Genomic DNA, 20043 nt, shown 5'->3' on the forward strand with positions numbered 1-20043 from the left:
CAGAGGGGGAAATGAGAGAGACAGACAGACAGAAAGACAGAGGGGGGAAATGAGAGAGACAGACAAAAAGACAGAGGGGGAAATGAGAGAGACAGACAAAAAGACAGAGGGGGAAATGAGAGAGACAGACAGACAGAAAGCACCGTATTATTTACACAGTGGACCATATTCACTTCACTCACCACACCAGTCCAGCCAGAATCTGCAGACAACGAACACTTCTCACAATGCTGAAACCTCATTTGTCTCACAGGTCCGGTTGACCAGTCCCTCATTTTAATTTATTCATGATTTATTCATATTTTATACTTTTTTTGTACATCTTTTATGCTTATTTCTTATTCTCATATTTTCATTGTAATTTTTCTATTACCCTGCCTGTACCTGCCCTCCCCCTCCCCAGGAGGAAGGTAATGCTAACCCGTGTACCGAACAATACACACATGCCCCGAACTGTGGAGGTCGTACCGAACGGTACGCATTCGGGGCATGTGTGTATTGTTCGGTTATATAACGTTACGTTAGCTACGAGCTAACTAACTTTAGTCAAGCTAACCGTGGAAACGCTCACAGAGAAGTGACTCCACGACACCAGTTCGATTAGTGGGGATGGGGGGTATATTGACGAGTTAATACTTTGACAAATGTTGCCTATATTTTTCAGTCAGTTCGGTCTTTGTGTGCCAAACATTATTAAACATTATTATTTTTTACCAAATAAATGAGAAGCATATTTAAATCAGCAATGCCTTGCCTCTTGCTGTACCAAAATCTCTCCTAGCTCTAACCGTCACTGTCAAAATAATGTGCCTGATGTCAAATGGCCTCATTCTTTCAGTTTTTGCATGACTACATCCTTGAAAATAACTGAAAAGTAGGATTATTTTTAGGCTATATATCTTATGTTGATGTATGGTATTTTTGGTGTTAATTTTTTTTAAATAAAAAACAACGTATACCGAACCGAAAACCGTAAACCTAAAACCGTGATACGAACCGAACCGTCGATTTTGTGAACCATTCCACCCCTACTAATGACCAGGTTTCAGAGAAACACCTGTCAACGTTGGCTGCTCCATTCACACATTCTATTTTTAAATAGAGGTTTTTGTTCACATCTCAGTACCCAACTACCCAACCTGTAACCATAGGAACAATAAAGTTCACAGCTCTCAAAGCTTACTTGTTATCAACTGTGGCGAAGCACCGCTGACTTATTAACCTGATAAACTAATGATCAGAAAGGAAAACACACCAATGGCAAGTGCAAAACTTTCACCCCAAATTACAAATGATTGTAGCTTATACTGTTGGCAAAGGACCATGGTATAAATGAAATAAGCAACCTGTGTATGGTAAATGGCTTAAGGCACCGCTGCACTTGGCAAGGTTCTTCGCCCTTCACATCATGCCTTAAAACCACTTAACACACACTTACTCTTTGATTATCCCTCAGATTGCTCCCTGAGGGGTTCAGTCATAATTTGGCCAGTGTTGTTTTAAAGGGAAAACATTTTTCTAACCTGTTTTGTGTATGAAATGAAAAATGAAAAAGGGAGTTGAGGGAAAAGGGGCTTGATGCTGGAACTGAGATTGAGTTTTCTCCCAACCCTCTTTCAGCTGGATCTTGTGCAGCAGTTGAGGACTTGAGGTAGAGCAACATCCCCTGCGTAGCTGGGAAGAAAACAATAGAATGTAGTGGCAGAACCTTTTGGACCTTCTGGGAATCAAACCCATGGAGAAAGACTAGCTTGTGGAGGCTTTCCCTCCAGTTGGCGTGTGCCTTCACCCTCTCTAGCTGCTGTAGCATTCAGGGTAGCGGCCCAGAGTTGTTGGGACTCGGTGGGAAGGAGGACAGCTGCTGGCTAATGTATGAGCCGTTAGGTTGAATTTGCAGGCGTGTGATGTTGGACCCGGGGGCACCTGGTGGACAGGTGAGGGTGACAGTGAGCACGTATCGGATTATTACAAACCAAACCTTCAGTTTCTTCACTTCCTTTCTGTTTGTCAAGTAGTTTGAAGGAATTATGCCATTGTCTGGATGCTCTGGCACGATCAGGCAACAGGACTGTTTGGGGACGTGCACTGGCTCCTCCAATGTTTTTGATGTCTGGCAGGATTTTTGCTTGCTGAACTCTGCCCTGCACACTGCTCTTTGCCCACTCACAGAATGCCAAGTTGTGTTGAGGGACCTTCTGTAACGTTCTGGGCTTCTGTCTTCTCCCAGGACTGGAAACCCTACCGCCATTCTGGAGTACGTCACCCTGTTCTCTGTAATTAGCACTGATTGACTGTCACCTGTGGTTTGCTGTCACTAATTGCTGCGTGTGGTTTGCTGGGAATTTGGCCAGGCATATAGTAATCTCATGTTCTCTATCTTTTGTCGGATCTTCAAACAGAACCTGCGAGCAGTCGGCCACAGGACAAGTAATGGACCCTCTTGTTGCTGTTGATATTATTTAATTCTCTTTTCCTTAAGTACCCTCAGTTGACTCCTGGCGTCTCTTTTGTTCGTAACTTTATCTTGCTCTAGTGATTCTGATAATAAAAAGAACACGCATTTTGAGAAGAGCAACCACATCTCCGTCTCCTTATTACCTTCTACTATTGGAACTCAACTCCTACCTTGAATCGTAACACCTTCTCATATTTTGTTTAAACATTTACTAACCCTCGGGATGATTAAAGTATTTCTATTCTATTCTATTTGAAAAGGTACAAAATATGAAATGTCAGTAAACTAGTATTGAATATTTGCTTGGTTTGCTTCATTCACACAATCTCACTTTCCACTCCGAAATGATCAGATCGGTGGTATCTGTGACGATGGGGCAAATCCGTCTCTCAGTGCATTTTGTCCAATTCCTCCAAAACAGATGTACGTCCCATTCGTATTAAATAGTATTTGCCAATTTACACATTTTAGTAACCAAATGTAGTATCAATCAATATAGTAATAAAATATATATATATATCAATAAAGTAATAAACAAATATCAGTCAACCTGTCACTGGCTGGATTTTATCGCTGACCTCTACTCAAGTAGAGACACTGAGACACTGTTGAAATCAAATGGATCACAAGCTCACATAGTATAATCAAAGTCTGTTTAAAGAGAAGTGGGATCTCTCTGCCACCATCTTGATCTGACTAAGACCATGAGACTAACGAGACCTGGCCATTTTGAATGGGGAGTCTGTATCTAAGAATCTCTATCCTCTTTTTTCTTTCATATTAGAAGCCACTGGTAAATTACTGACAACACGGAATGGTTAATCTGGTCAAAAAGGACAATTTTGTGATGGAACAATGGTAAATTCCAGCATTACGACCGTAATGAGACGTAACGAGACGACCATTGTACCACCACCCAAGAAGACCAGGGTTACAGGCCTCAATGACTATCGTCTGGTGGCCCTAACACCCATAGCCATGAAGTGCATGGAGAAGCTGGTCATGACTCACATAAACAGCATCATCCCAGACTCCCTAGACCCACTGCAGTTTGCCTATAGACCAAACAGGTCTGTAGACGATGCCATCTCCCTGGCACTACACACTGCCCTGGAACACCTGGACAAGGGAGACACCTGTACTGTACGTCAGACTGCTGTTTATTGACTACAGTTTAACACCATCATGCCTGCCGAACTGGTCCTGAAGCTGAAGGACCTAGGCCTGGACACCCCCACCTGCAACTGGATTATGGACTTTTTAACGGACAGGCATCTCATCCACTCTGATCCTCAACACCGGTGTGCCCCAAGGCTGCTGCCTTAGCCCTCGGCTGTACTCTCTGTTCACATATGACTGTACAGCCACACACAAGAGCAACAGGATTATCAAGTTTGCAGACGACACTACAGTCATCAGACTGATAAACAGCAATGATGAGACGGAGTACAGAGATGAGCTGGTCCAGCTGAGGCGTCGGTGCAGGACAACAGCCTGGCACTGAATGCCAGCAAGACTAAGGAGCTCTACCGAGGCACCATAGAGAGTGTACTGCGAGCTGTATCACTGTGTGGTATGGCAACACCACCACTCGGGATAAGAAAGCCATCCAGAGGGTCGTGAGGATGGCAGAAAAGATCATCGGGTGTTCACTGCCGTCCATCGAGGAGATCCATGAGTCCAGGTGTCAGAACAAAGCCATCTCCATCATCCAAGACCACAACCACCCGGGACACCAGCTGTTCTCCCCCCTGCGATCCGGTTGCCGGTACTGCAGCATACGATCTAACACAAACCGGTACAAGAACAGTTTTTACCCACAGATGAACAGTTAATCCACTCATTACTGGACTCAAATGCTGGACAAATGCTGGACTCAAATGCTGCTACAATGCTCAGCCACTTTACTGCACCCTCGTGCATTATAATGCAATTATTTTAGCTTGTCGATTGTGTACTTATTTTTACTTGAATTCTTTTTTATTACTTAGTTGTACTTATTTTATTGCACATACCGCAGACAGTTTATTGTTTATTGTTAGGGGTGTAACGGTACGTGTATTCGTCCCGCGAATTTACGGTACGGCCGTCACGGTGCGGTACGTGCAGCCATATGACGAATACGCCCCACAGCGCACACACGCGAGTCGCACATGCAGGCACTCGCGAGGTCCGTGCGAGAACAGCGCGCGTGGCCGGGCACACAGAGTCAGACTTCAGAGCGGCGAAAGTGTCAGGGTCATTACAATTTTACAGTTTTCTTTCGTTTTCTTGTTCGCCCAATAACGTTAACCAAATGAAACCAATGGAAAGACACACACGCGCGTCGCCGACACACACACACGCGCCAACAAACACATCAACATTCTCCCCCACCGGACTCACAGGCACAGCTCATCAAATAAAAAAAAGAAACATACTTTTCCGGACAGATCATCTGAGCTCCTCTCCAGTTGAACTGTCGGCTACTGTGTTTAAATCCAAATAATCCTCTGCCATCTTGTAACATGTCATCTGTTCTCTAGTATTTAGTCTCGTCGTGAAGTTAAATTGTCTCTAGAAGTGAAACTGAAACTTATCAAGGATAAATTGTTAAAGGGGCAGTAGGCAAGTGGATGCCTGAACACAGAATGACACCAGTATCACTGACTACCACGGCAAGCCTATAGAACATTTTTATATTTAATAATTATAATTATAATAATTATCATAAATATAATATAAATTTAAAAAATAAAATAAAAAAGATTTATATTAATAATAATAATTATAAATATTTTTTTTCTGTTGTACCGAACTCGTACCGAACCGTGACCCCAATGCGTGAACACTTAAGGCAACTAACATGCACTTCCGCGTTTTTCTGATTGGCCAGCGCTCTCCTTCGTGAATACCAGCCGCTCTACGCTCGTTCCCTACGCCGGAGACATGAGCCTCCAACGAGTGACGCGTCTCTCTTCTGATTGGCCGAGCGCCTTCCGCGTTTCTCTGATTGGCCGAGCGCGGCTCCCCCTTAAGCTCCAGGAGAGAGGAGAGAGGCTGAAAACCCGCAGTTCTTGCCCGACTGATGGGAGCCGAATCCCGGATCCGATTTTTCTGATGAATACCCCCAAAACATGGAGGTCCCGAACGCATGGAAGTATTGATTGCGCCGTAACGAATCATTAAAAAAATATACCGTTAACTGGAATATGTTGTGCCTTTACACATATGTTGGATTATGTAATTGGTTTGTCATGACAAACTAATAAAAAAATCGCGATTTACCCGGTGGCTACAACAACACACAGTGTATGTAGAACATGGTACCGTAAGTGGGGAGTGTAAACGCTTATAGTTAAAGACAGTAGAGCTTGCGTACGTTCGATAGGGCTTTGATTCAAACCGGTGCATGAGATGAGGTTCTATATGTAGAACATGGTACAGTAAGGCGGGAGTGTAAACATTTATAGTTAAAGACAGTAGAGCTTGCGTACGTTCGATAGGGCTTTGATTCAAACCGGTGCATGAGATGAGGTTCTATATGTAGAACATGGTACAGTAAGTGGGGAGTGTAAACGCTTATAGTTAAAGACAGTAGAGCTTGCGTATGTTCGATAGGGCTTTGATTCAAACCGGTGCATGAGATGAGGTTCTATATGTAGAACATGGTACAGTAAGGCGCGTGTAGTGTAAACAGTGATTTGCACCCCCTCAATGTACAGTGATTCAAACCCCCTCAATGTGCAGTTTCTAACAGCTGTGCTGTGTTGTCACGCGAAATAACGTTATGAATAAAACGCGAAATAACAGCATATAACGTTGCGTTATATAACGTTACAATGTACAGTTTCTGACAGCTGGGCTGTGTTGTCATGCGAAATAACGTTATGAGTGAATCTGGTATTTTTTTTTTTTTTTAGATTTTTTTTTGACGTTTTTATCGCTTTATTTCTACTGGGCAGTCCAGTAGGGAGAGACAGAGGAGGAATGGGAGACAGAGTGGGGGAAAGACATTCGGCAAATAACGACGGGGCCGTGTCGCGGCTGAGCGCGCTATGTGGTTCGCCACTGGGGCGCCCCATCTGGTAGTTGTTTTGATAAATACGAGAGGGCCTACCTGGAAGAGGTCAAGGTCCTGGCGGGATGGTGCCAGGAAAACAGCCTCTCCCTGAACGTCAGCAAAACAAAGGAGATGATTGTGGACTTCAGGAGGTCGGGGGTCAAGGACTACAGCCCCCTCAGCATCGACGGGGCACCGGTTGAGAGAGTCAACAGCTTTAAGTACCTCGGAGCCTACATATCCGAGGACTTGACATGGACCACACACATCGACAGTGTTGTGAAGAAGGCACGACAACGCCTCTACTTCCTCAGGCGCCTAAGGAAGTTCCAAGTCAGTCAGAAGATCCTTAAGAACTTCTACTCATGTACAATAGAGAGCATCTTGACCGGCAACATCACCTCCTGGTTTGGGAATAGCACTGCACAAGACCGAAGCAGACTACAAAGAGTGACACGTTCAGCCAAACGCACAATTGGAGGGGGGCTCCCCACCCTCCAGAACATTTACAACAAGCGTTGCAAGGGCAAGGCTAAGAGAATCATTAAAGACTCCAGTCACCCGAACAACTGCCTCTTTGAACTGCTGCGGTCAGGCAAGCGATACCGGAGTCTCAAGGCGAGCACAGAAAGACTCAGAAGAAGCTTCTATCCCCAAGCCATCAGGCTGCTAAACGAACAATGAACACTACACAACAACAACCACCAAACGCACATAGCACACACATCCACACGCACACACTCACTTTAAACAAACACACTGTAGCACCCACTCCACACACTTTATAGCACACACCCACTTTAAACAAACACACTGTAGCACCCACTCCCCACACTTTATATTTATTGATGAAGGATTGCACTACAACTCGTACACCTTACTGTAAATTGTACCTAAATTGTACCTCATCCCATTTCTGCTTTGCACTATATAGTACTGTACATTAGTACACTGCATAGTATTGTATATTATATGGTAACTCAGAACATTGTACATATGTCTATACCGAACACTGTGACCTCATTTTCTTCTTCTAAATTACATGCTATACTATGTTATTTGATACTATCTTGTCTAGCACAGTCTCTGGAGCGTAACAGTAAGAAGCATTTTGTATGAAAGTATTCTGTACTTCTGTATGACAACTATTAAAGAAACTTGAAACTTGAAATATGTTGTTTTGATAAATATGTATTCTACGGATTCGAACATAACATTACATTTCCGCGAGCAGCCTATTTCCGCGAGCAGCCTCGCTTGGCGTTTGAGTGCCGTCAAAACAAAAATGCGTTACCGGCGTAGGGGGAAAACGAGCTGTAGCATCACATGGGGTCAGTTGGCCAATCAGAGCAATGCGGAAGCACATGTTAGTTGCCTTAAGTGTTCACGCAACCCCAATACCGAGGTACGTACCGAACCGTGGCTTCTGTGTACCGTTACACCCCTATTTATTGTATATGAATATCTGATTTTTATTCTGTAAAGTGTTGCTTTTTTATTCCTTTATGCTGTGGCGCAAACGGAGAGTAAGAATTCCATTGTACTTGTTGCATATGGCAAATAAAACGATCTTAATATGAATCTGAGTGAGTGAGTGAGTGAGTGAGTGAGTGAGTGAGTGAGTGAGTGAGTGAGTGAGTGAGTGAGTCAGGTGCCTTATAGCCTATACCAGTGGTTCTCAAACGTTTTAATGTCAACCCCCATTTAATGAGATTTTGTCCTAGGAACCCCCATCTTAGAAGATATATATTTTATGATTTATTCAAGTAGGTAGGGAGATAACAGAGAGACTGGAACCTGTGATCAGAATAGTTATTCTTACACGTTCTCTCATTGTGCTAACTCCTAGTGAATACAATATCAGTGAAATATTGAATGTTATACAATGGCATGCACATTTCTTGATTCTGATTGGCTGAAACAGTGAAGTTGCCCGTTGTTATTTAGTATAACACACTCCACGTGACCCCAGATCCCTCCCACAACCGAATTACTTTATTTTTTCTGTCTGAATCAATCCGCCATAGATAGAAAAATGGAAGTATTCTTAGCTTTTGAACGAATCCTCCAAAAAAGAAAAGAAAAAAAATTGCTGACGTTTTAATTTTTTTTTGTCAGATTTGATTGATTGATTGATTGAAAATTGTATTACCAGATTGCAGAATGGGTACAATACAGTATGGCTCAATACACACAATTGTTAAGGAGATGCAGACCAGAGAAAGACTTTCGTCTTGTTTACATCAGGGTCCCCCATTTTCAATGCATCATAACATGACATACATGACATACAGATAGACAGTACTGCTACATCTATACATTTATGACATACCAGATTTACAAATACAGTATTGTTTGTGATACAAGAAGAGTCTAAAAAAGAGAGTATATACATTTGACGAAGAAACTGTACATTGGAGGAGGTTGGTAGGTAGGAGATTGGTAGGTGGGGTGGAGGGGGGGGGGGGGGTATTCCGTATAACACACTCCACGTGACCCCAGAACCTCAATGTAAATAAACCATAATCACCCTACAAAAACAGTACTGTATTTGTAAATCTGGTATGTCATAAATGTATAGATGTAGCAGTACTGTCTATCTGGGTTTAACATGGTTTGTGGAGCTCCCTCTGGTGTCTACTAGTGGATCTACTATTGGATCTACTTTCTCTGTGGATGGTTTTGTGAATAAATCTCCATTATGCTTCAATTACTGTGTTTATTCTATAGCAATAAGGTTGGGTGAATTCGGCCATTGTATAAAATACTTGTAGTCGTGTGTTATAGGAATTAGATCATGCCTAGGGGGGTCTAACGACCCTCCGCTGCACGTCGGGCCTAACAACCACCCCTAGGCATGATCTAATTCCTATAACACACTCCTGCGCGTGATGTAATGCTTAAATATTTATTTAGACTTGGTCCCCAAAGCCTGACACCTGGATGGAATGGTGGTGTTGACAGCAGACGACAGGAACAGCAGTGGTTGCTAGCTTACTTGAAGATGTGTTTAGATAGAGGTTAGACTGCTGAAACTTGACCCAAGTTCAAGTTCAAGTTCAAGTTTCTTTATTAGTTGTCATACAGAAGTACAGAATACTTTTATACAAAATGCTTCTTTCTGTTTCGCTCCAGAGACTGTGCTAGGCAAAAATAGATAATAAAATAAGTATAGCAAGTATAAAATAGAAGTCAAGTACGTAGACAGAAATGTTCAGTATATACATATATACAATGCTCTATGTAGAGTAGAAGTAACTGAGTTACCATACAATATACTATACAGTGCAAAGCAGAAGTGGGATGAGGTACAATTTAGGTACAATATAATTTACAGTAAGGTGTAATGAGGTATGGGTTGTAGTGCAAATTATTTACAGATACATATAAAGTGTGCTTAGGTGTACTAAAGTGGTTAAAGTGGGTGCTGCAGTGAGTTGTATGTTTAAAGTGAGTGTGTGCGTGTGGATGTGTGTGCTGTGAGTGCATTTGATGGTTGTTACATAGTGTTATTGTTCGTTGAGCATCCTGATGGCCTGGGGATAGAAGCTTCTTCTGAGTCTTTCTGTGCTTGCCATGAGACTCCTGTATCGCTTGCCTGACCGCAGCAGTTCAAAGAGGCAGTTGTTTGGGTGGCTCGAGTCTTTGATAATTCTCTTAGCCTTGCCCATGCACCGCTTGTTGTAAATGCCCTGGAGAGTGGGAAGCCCCCCTCCAATTGTGCGTTCGGCTGAGCGGGCCACTCTCTGTAGTCTGCTACGGTCTTGTGCGGTGCTATTCCCAAACCAGGAGGTGATATTGCCAGTCAGTATGCTCTCTATTGTGCATGAGTAGAAGTTCGTAAGGATCTTCTGACTGACTTGGAACTTCCTTAGGCGTCTGAGGAAGTAGCGGCGTTGCCGTGCCTTCTTCACAACACTGTCAATGTGTGTGGTCCATGTCAAGTCCTCAGATATGTGGACTCCGAGGTACTTAAAACGGTTCACTCTCTCAACCGGTGCCCCGTCGATGCTGAGGGGGCTGTAGTCCCTGACCCCCGACCTCCTAAAGTCCACAATCATCTCCTTTGTTTTGCTGACGTTCAGGGAGAGGCTGTTCTCTTGACACCATCCCGCTATAACATTGACCTCCTCCAGGTAGGCCCTCTCGTCGTTTGCAGAGATCAGGCCCACCACTACTGTGTCGTCAGCAAATTTGATGATTGTGTTGTTGTTCCGCTGTGCCACACAGTCATGTGTGTACAGGGAGTAGAGGAGGGGACTCAGAACACAGCCCTGGGGGGCCCCTATGTTGAGAGTGATGGATGAGGAAGTGCAGTTGCCTGCTCTCACCACCTGGGGTTTGCCCGTCAGGAAGTCCAAGACCCACTGGCAGAGGTCATAGTTCAAGCCCAGGTCCCTGAGCTTGGCTATGAGTTTGGAGGGGACTATGGTATTGAATGCTGAGCTGTAGTCGATGAACAGCATTCTCACATAGTTCCCCTGCCTCTTGTCCAGGTGTGATGCTGCTGTGTGCAGCACATGGGTTATGGCGTCCTCCGTGGACCTGTTGGGGCGGTATGCAAATTGCAGGGGGTCCAGGTTGATGGGGAGGGAGGAGCAGATGTAGCCCTTCACTAGCTTCTCAAAGCACTTCATGGCTATGGAGGTGAGAGCTACAGGGCGGTAGTCGTTGAGGCAAGCAGGCTTGGATTTTTTGGGTACAGGGATAATAGTGGACTTCTTCAGACAGGTGGGGATGACAGCCTGTTCCAAGGACAGGTTAAATATGTCAGTGAATACCGGGGCCAGTTGGTCGGCACAGACTTTTAGGACGCGGCCGGGGATACCGTCCGGTCCTGCTGCCTTCCTGATATTCACTTTCTTGAAGTTCTGTTAACCTGAACACTGATTCTCCATCAGCAGTGTCCCCCCCCTCCATTTCAGTGGATTGTAGGCTGGTTCTGTTATTCCCAGCCTCAAACCTCGCATAGAAGGTATTGAGATCATTTGCTAGGGAGATGTCACTGTTCAGCTTGAGGGAGGTGCCTTTGTAATCTGTCATTGTTCTGAGGTCCTGCCACATAGCTCTAGAGTCAGCCTGTTCATATTGGAGTTCAATTTTATCCCTGTAGCGCCTCTTTGCTTCTTTCACTGCCCTTCTCACATTGCATGTTGCCATCTTATGGTCATTCATGTTGCCTGCCACAAGCCCGGCATTGTAGGATGAGGTGCGCGCTTTCAGAGCCTCGCGGACGGATTTGTCTACCCAGGGCTTTTGGTTTGGGTAAACTCTAATTGTGGTAGTGGGGATTGTTTCTTCCACCAAAATACAGACAAAGTCCAGCACTGTCTCCGTGTAGTCATTAATGTTATCTGTGTTATCTCGGAACACACCCCAGTCTGTACATTCTAGTGCAGCCTGTAGCGTTTCCTCTGATCCCACAGTCCATTTCTGCACCTCTCGTGAGACTACCGGCGCACGTTTAAGACTTTGTTTATATTTTGGGAGGAGGAAGATAGCGTTATGATCAGATTAGCCGAAACCACTGGCAGAATGAGATTTGTAACCACACTTAAATTGCCACCACACTTAAAATAATGGTCTAAAATATTACCGCTTCTGGTGTTACAAGTCACATTCTGGTAGAAGTCTGGCAATACTCTTCTCAAATTGGCGCTATTGAAATCACCCACTCTACTAAAGTGAAATATTCCTTTGAAGACATACAGTATTACATTAGGTGAATGAAGGTACATCTGAAACGGACACTGATGCTGCACAACGTCTCCATCTAATTGTCATCTTATTCAGTCCTAACTGGCATGATTCACTCCCACCTCTCAACCATGACAGATGCTGGCAGCAAAACAATGATGTCATCCTATCACCCACTAAGCACTACGCAGAGCGAGATAGCACTACATTGAGGTGAAACTTCTAACACATTGAGCTGTGAGGGGGGGTGGAGGGGGTTGACATAAAAAGAAATGTCCTACCTTCTACAAACTATATGGTAGAGAGCGCTTTGAGATATAGCAGTGAGAGAAGATGTCATGAAGGTGTCTGTTCTATCCGTTGAATCACTGCCTCCGTCATAACTCTCACTGTTGCTGTATGTGTCGATATGTCTCAGTGTGAGGGTTCGAGCTCTAGTGCAGATCCTCTGTATTAATATCCCATATTATGTCTGTCTTCTGATCCCCGTCATCTCAAAACCTTACATCTCTAACTTGAATTGAAAGTTTACAATTGACCATAATTCACACAGGGGCCATTTTGCTCTTATAGTGTGCATATGGTCAATGGCTCTCTGTATTGTGAGCACGTTTCATTACCCTCCAAGAAAGGACCATGTTCAAAGTGTATAGCTTCAACAATACATGTGTATCAATGTGAAAATTAGGCTGTAGTGTAGAGATACAACATGTTTCCATCAGAAGCATCGATATGATCATGTTGGAGGAATTTCAGCCTATACTACTGGAATGAAATTCCCACCACAGTCAGGACAGCTGAAACACACCCATAGTACTATGCCACTATGTCTATACTACTATCTACTATACGTGTACTATGCTACTATGCCTATACTACTATCTACTATGTACTATGTATGTCTATACTACTATGTACTATGCTACTAGGCCTATACTACAAGGCTGTAGCGGCTCCGCCACTGATGGGCTCTGTAAGCGCGAGCGATCACGACTCCATCTTTTTAATCCCAGCATACAAACAGAGATCACGCGAAGTCGTCGTGTCACGTGAGACAAAAAAGTGGTCTGACGAATCAGAGGCCGAGCTCCGTGACGCGTTCAAGGATACAGACTGGGACATGTTTGAAGGAAGCGCCAGTGACGTCAGCGAGTATGCTGATACCGTTGTAAGCTACATAACTACAGTGGCAGACGGCATTGTCCTCACAAAGACGGCGCGGGTTTTCCCAAACCAGAAACCTTGGGTGGACAGCACTATAAGAACAGCCCTAAACTCACGCACCACGGCTTATAACCTGGGCAGAGAGTCAGGAAATATGGAAGAATACAAGGCTTCAGTCTACACTCTGCGCAAGGCTGTTAAACTTGCTAAGAGGACATATGCTGAGAAACTGGAGACACAAATGGCACAAAACGACACAAGAGGCTTGTGGAGGGGACTGAAGACAATAACTGACTACAAAGTCAGCGCCCCCGCAATGGGGAGCGACGACGCCTCTCTAGCGGACAAACTCAACTCCTTCTACGCTCGGTTCGGTGTAGACAGTGTCGCCGCTAGCCCTCTGGCTAGTGACGTCACTGGCGCACCGGCTGTTGTGGAGGGGGGGGGGCAACCGCGGGGGGGCGGGGGCGCTCTCTCGTTGTCGGAACACAGTGTGAGAAGAGCATTTATGCAGGTGAACACCAGGAAGGCTGCAGGCCCAGATGGTATAACAGGACGCATACTTAAGTCCTGTGCAAACCAGCTTGCCCCGGTGTTCACCGCCATATTTAATCAATCCCTGGCGGAGTCAGTAGTCCCTGCCTGCTTCAAGATGTCTACCATCATCCCTGTACCGAAGAAACCCTCCCCAACATGTCCAAATGATTACAGACCGGTGGCACTCACCTCTGTGGTCATGAAATGTTTCGAGAGGCTGGTCAAGGACCACATTTGTGCCTCTCTCCCCAGTGATATGGACCCTATGCAATTTGCATACAGGACAAACAGGTCCACTGATGACGCGGTCTCCCAGGTACTGCACAGCACTCTCTCCCACCTTGACCGTCAGAAGGGGGGCTATGTGAGACTGTTGTTCATTGACTACAGCTCAGCGTTCAACACCATAGTCCCCACCAGACTGGTGGACAAGCTGATCGAGCTAGGCCTGAGCTCCGCCCTGAGCGCCTGGGTACTGGACTTTCTGAGTGAAAGACCCCAGGCGGTCAGGGTGGGGGGTCAGACCTCCAACACCATCACCCTGAGCATCGGGTCCCCCCAGGGCTGTGTTCTAAGCCCCCTGCTGTACTCACTCTACACACACGACTGTGTGGCCAAGTTCAGCTCCAACTCCATTGTGAAGTTCGCCGACGACACGGTGGTGGTGGGGCTGATCTCGGACAACGACGAGAAGGCCTACCGGGAGGAGGTTGAGGTACTGGAACGTTGGTGCCAGGACAACAGCCTGCTCCTGAACATTGGTAAAACCAAGGAGCTGATCGTGGATTATAGGAGAGGACAGCGGGAGACACACACACCACTGAGGATTAACGGGGCTACCGTGGACAGGGTGAGCAGCTTCAAGTACCTGGGGGTCCACATCTCAGAGGACCTGACATGGTCAACACACATAGGCACAGTAGTAAAGAAAGCGAAGCAGCGCCTCTACCACCTGAGACAGTTAAGGAAGTTCAGAGTATCGGGGAAGATACTCCAGTCCTTCTACTCAGGAGCTGTAGAGAGCATCTTGACCGGAAACATCACTGCCTGGTATGGGAACAGCACGGCACAGGACAAGAAGGCCCTACAGAGTGTGGTGCGCTCAGCCGAGCGTACCACGGGTATTGCGCTACCTCCCCTGCAGGCTCTATACAACAAGAGGTGCAAATCCAGAGCCTGCAGGATAATGAAAGACCCCCACCACCCCAATAACAGCCTGTTCCAGCTGCTGAGGTCAGGCAGACGCCTGCGAATTCTAGAGACTAAGACGGAGAGGCTTAGGCTAAGCTTCTTCCCCCAGGCCATCAGAGCCTTGAACAATGAACATTGAGAGACACAGAAACTGAACTATCCACACACAAGTACATACACGACACGCACGCTGAGCACGCTCACACACTAGCAGCCACTTTAACACTCATGCCGCACACACGCACACTTATGGCCAGAGGAAAGGCCACTTAAAGTAGTATAACATCAGGAACAGTGTATTGCACTACTAAAGCTAACTAGCATGTCCTATATGCTCTGTAAATACTAATGTACAGATACCGAGATGGCACACCATGTACCTGTTTATTGCACTGTTTTATTGGATTCTATTAATATGTTGTACCACTGTATTTTTATTGGATTCTATTATATGTTGTACCACTGTATTGCACATCGTCGCGGGCAAGACCAGCCGCATTTCATTGTATACCTGTATGCCGTGACAATTAAAACTCTTGAATCTTGAATCTTGAATCTTGAATACTACTACCTGCTGCTACTATGTCTATACTACTATCTACTATGTACTATTCTACTATGCCTATATACTTCTACCTGCTATGCTACTATGTCTATACTACTATCTACTATGTACTATTCTACTATGCCTATACTACTATCTACTACCTGCTATGCTACTATCTATACTACTATGCACTCAAAGTGAAGCACTCAAGTTCGGCACTGCTAGGCGAACAATACCACTTACCCTTAGTTGCCAGAGGTGTACCCCTCCTGGTGACTTGTTGTACACAATTTGTAAGTCGCTTTGGATAAAAGTAACTAAATGTCAATATAATACTGATTTTCCTTCAAACCGGCATCATCCTTTATTTTTATTTTTTGATCCACTTTTTCTCCTCTTTTTCTATTTTTCTCCCATCCCAATTTAGCCGTGCCAATTCTCCCCTCCCCTGTCTTGAACGTTGCTCGCATATGCCCCCCACTGGCCGGTTGTAGGGAGGATAGACGCCTTGCATCACATGTCCCCTCCGATACATATGGAGGCAGCCTGTCACATCTTTTCACCTGCCAGTGCGGACTCTCATTTGGCGAGGTGTAACGTGTGGGAGGCTCACACTACCCCCGCCATTTTCCTGTCTCTGCTGTGCAGGCGTCCCCCAACCGACCTGTAGGAGTCGCTGTCCACAACGTCCAGATTACCACCCATCGACTTCCACCCACTAACTCTGCCAATTGAGTTAGTATGATGGCCGGCCCAAGCCGGAAGCAACGCAGACAGCCGGAGTTGAACCCGGTGTCCGCTGCGCCACCCAGCCGCCCGGCATCATCCTTTATGTAGTATTCTGTGAGTGCACTGAGCACACTCCCGCTCCTAAAGCATCATAATTGTGTCTTTTTTGGCAACTAACTGGGTTCTCACAACAACTTCTCAGCAAGTGTTTGCTCCTTGCCAGGTTTGATGTGTGACGACGATTCAATAGCTATAAGCTCAGGATGCGTGGCCAGGATGAATAGGAAATAGCGCAGTTACCGCAGTAGCCTCTTCCTCAGGACTAGTCCTGCTAGTCACTTTAGATGTTAGTGGCCTAAGGTTCAACATCTTTGGTCTGTGTGTATCTCTTCTCTTGGGGGTGCAGGCCAGAAGAGGCTAAACTTGAATTATATGTTATTCAATACACTACACGACTAAGGTACCCACGTACATGTCAAAATACTTCCCAAAGGTCAGTGAATACCACGACCACAACACCAGAGGGAGCTCCACAAATCATGTTAAACCCAGATTCGGCTCAAACAAGGGACTAAACACGTTTCGCAATTATGCCACATCAATGTGGAACGCCATACCCAAATCTGTAAAGGAATGTGAATCACTACCCACTTTCAAAAACACTCTCAAAGAGCAACTACGGGAGACTGCAATTCGAAACTGGCCCCTGTAAATGTACAGTAAATGTCCTAACCCAATAATACACGAGACGAGACCCTCTTCTTGGGACCAAGTAAGGTTTTGTTGATATTCCAATGTACAGTTTTGCTTGTACAGTTGTACAGTTTCCCCCACCAGTGTCTACCCCCCCCCCCCCACCCACTCCCCCAACACCTCCAATGTATAGTTCCCCCCCACCCCACCTACCCAACCTCCTCCAATGTACAGTTTCTACATCAAATGTATATACTCTCTTTTTTAGACTCTTTTTGTATCACAAACAGTACTGTATTTGTAAATCTGGTATGTCATAAATGTATAGATGTAGCAGTACTGTCTATCTGTATGTCGTGTATGTCATATGTTATGATGAATTGAAAATGGGGGACCCTGATGTAAACAAGACGAAAGTCTTTCTCTGGTCTGCATCGCTTTAACAATTGTGTGTATTGAGCACCCATTCTGCAATCTGTTAATAAAGTTTTCAATCAATCAATGAACTCTCATACACATTGTCATCATCACGGAATTGTGTCTTTCTTTTCCTCTGCCATCACATCGTATGTTAGACCGACCTCCCAGTAAGTAACCCAATGAGACCAAACGGAAATATGGGTAGTAGAGGTGACGGTTAAGCGGCGCATCGATCGCATTATAGGATGTCTAGCTGTCTCAGCACAGCTCTCACAGAGCAGGGAGGATTCTTCACTCGGCAACCTGCTGCCTGCGGATATTAGGTACAGGATAGAAGAGTACTCTGTGTCAACGACTCAACGCTACGACTTTCTCTCGATTGCTTGTTGCATATTATGCGTGTCGTTATTTTAAAGGACGACGAAAGGAACACCGCATTTGTTGAAAACGCGGAAAGTTTTGTGATGTGCTTTCACGCATGCAGCAGCTGTGTTCACTGTAGCAGCTGTGATCGAGAGGAGAGGGGAGGACAATGATGTGAACAGATGTTTGAAAGGAGTCAGTCACTTTTGCTCGTCAGTTTGTTAAACAATCGATGGATCCTGCTTTTTTTCTTTTTACTCGGAGACCGTTCCGAAGACGTCACGTGACCTATTGCGGCTTTTGCGGTTCTGACCTGTGAGATGTATTACTTTAGGTCAATATAACATGAACTAGACTTCGTATGGATTAAACATTGCACAATGGATCATACAAATCGATTCTTAAAATATTTAGATTTTATGGCAGACATTTGTGTCAACTGAGGCACATTTAACTGTTTACGCGGAGAGTGGACTTGGGGGGGGAACGACGTGTTGCTTGGTCTTGGCTACTCACTGGATTTGAGGACGCGGCAGACATGGACACAAATGCGTAAAGGTTATTATGACCCAAACTACACCTTAAGTGCAAGAACACTGGACGTCGTTTATTGTGTGAATTGCATTTATAATGGACTAAAGCGAGTCCTGATCCCCCTCCCCTTGCTATCAAAACGAGCACCGTACCGCGCCTTGCTTTCTATCTATAACCTATACTTTCCCCCTGTCTCCTCCGTTTGGTTTGCTTTTGGCAGAATGGCCCGGTTTGGAGATGATGTTCCGGGCTTGTTGGTCTCCGGGGATGGGGGCTCCGAGCGCAATCGGAACCGAGATGGAGCCGCGCTGTCCACAGGTGGCATCTCACCCGCCTTCAAGCAGACCATCGCGCAGCGAGCCCGCACCATGGCCCTGTACAACCCCATCCCAGTCAGACAGAACTGTTTCACCGTCAACAGGTCCCTCTTTATCTTCGGGGAGGACAACGTGGTCAGGAAGTATGCCAAGAAAATCACAGAGTGGCCATATCCTTTATGTTAAGGTGGTCGCAGGGTGAAATTAAGTGGGTAAGCTGTGACACACAGACACACACGCACGCGCACACGCACACACACACGCACGCACACACACACACACACACACACACACACACACACACACACACACTGCACTGAAGCATCAAAGGGCCAATTCAGCACCATGGACAGCACATACACAGTAGAGCAGTGGGAATTACTTATGGAGTCTTGTGACTCCAACAGCAGTATGACACAAGCATGCACGTACTGTACGCATGCATGCACGCACACATGCACGCACGCACACACACACACACACACACACACACACACACACACACACACACACACACACACACACACACACACACACACACACACACCATTCACTCCATTGTACATTGATTAACATTGAGTGTTATCACTGCTCTGATTGAGTTTGATTCTTTATGTACCAGTTTCAGTTATACATGGTGCTTGGTTCATTTCTCATGGCCTGAGACATTCTGTTGTGTCAGTGAGTGAGTGAGTGAGTGAGTGAGTGAGTGAGTGAGTGAGTGAGTGAGTGAGTGAGTGAATGAGTGAATGAGTGAGTGAGTGAGTGAGTGAGTGAGTGAGTGAGTGACCGATTGATCAAGACCTTGTGTTTAAACCCCTGCAGTTGAATGTAATTACTATAGAGTCACGACTGCATGCTTAATGAGATGCCTTAGAGGCCACTGTGGTCTAAGTTAAATCTTGGATTCAGGCGTAATTTGTCTTGGTCCCAGGCCTGGACTGTAGGTCTCCTCTCCAGCACAGATCAGTTAAAATCTTTAGATTCAAAGCCATTTTCCTGCACATATCTGAACATAGTGTCAATCATCATCAATAGAGTGTCATCATTGGTCTGTAATATTTCTGGACTCAGTCACCTCTTGGTGTTGAGTTGAGGTGGTTTTTACGACACACCTCTGATCATCTGAAGACGATTTCCAAACAGGATCAATAAAGGAATGTCTTATCTTATCGTATCTTAGAGCAGAGAATAAAGCAAATTAGAACAGACTGGAGTAGAATATAATAATAATAAGTAAAATCTTCTCTGCGGTTTTTGTCCTAAAGAATTAGATGACTATGGATTTTCTCTCTTAACTTATTACCACACTATAACAGAGATATGTTTATAATAATAATTATAATAATGTATA

At 45.2% G+C, this 20043-nt stretch overlaps 1 protein-coding gene across 1 annotated transcript in view; it reads left to right on the forward strand.

The window, feature by feature from the left end:
- The window catches only part of cacna1ea (calcium channel, voltage-dependent, R type, alpha 1E subunit a), a gene marked incomplete at both ends in the record, with an annotated part of 286740 nt that overhangs the window by 87157 nt on the left and 179540 nt on the right, over nucleotides 1-20043 (forward strand). Inside the window, 1 exon segment of the mRNA XM_084308451.1 lies at nucleotides 18593-18860. Within this exon segment, the coding sequence (XP_084164577.1) occupies nucleotides 18593-18860 (268 nt within the window).

The sequence above is a fragment of the Notolepis coatsorum genome (assembly GCF_963971535.1).
Source record: "Notolepis coatsorum genome assembly, chromosome: 2".
NCBI lineage: Eukaryota > Metazoa > Chordata > Actinopteri > Aulopiformes > Paralepididae > Notolepis > Notolepis coatsorum.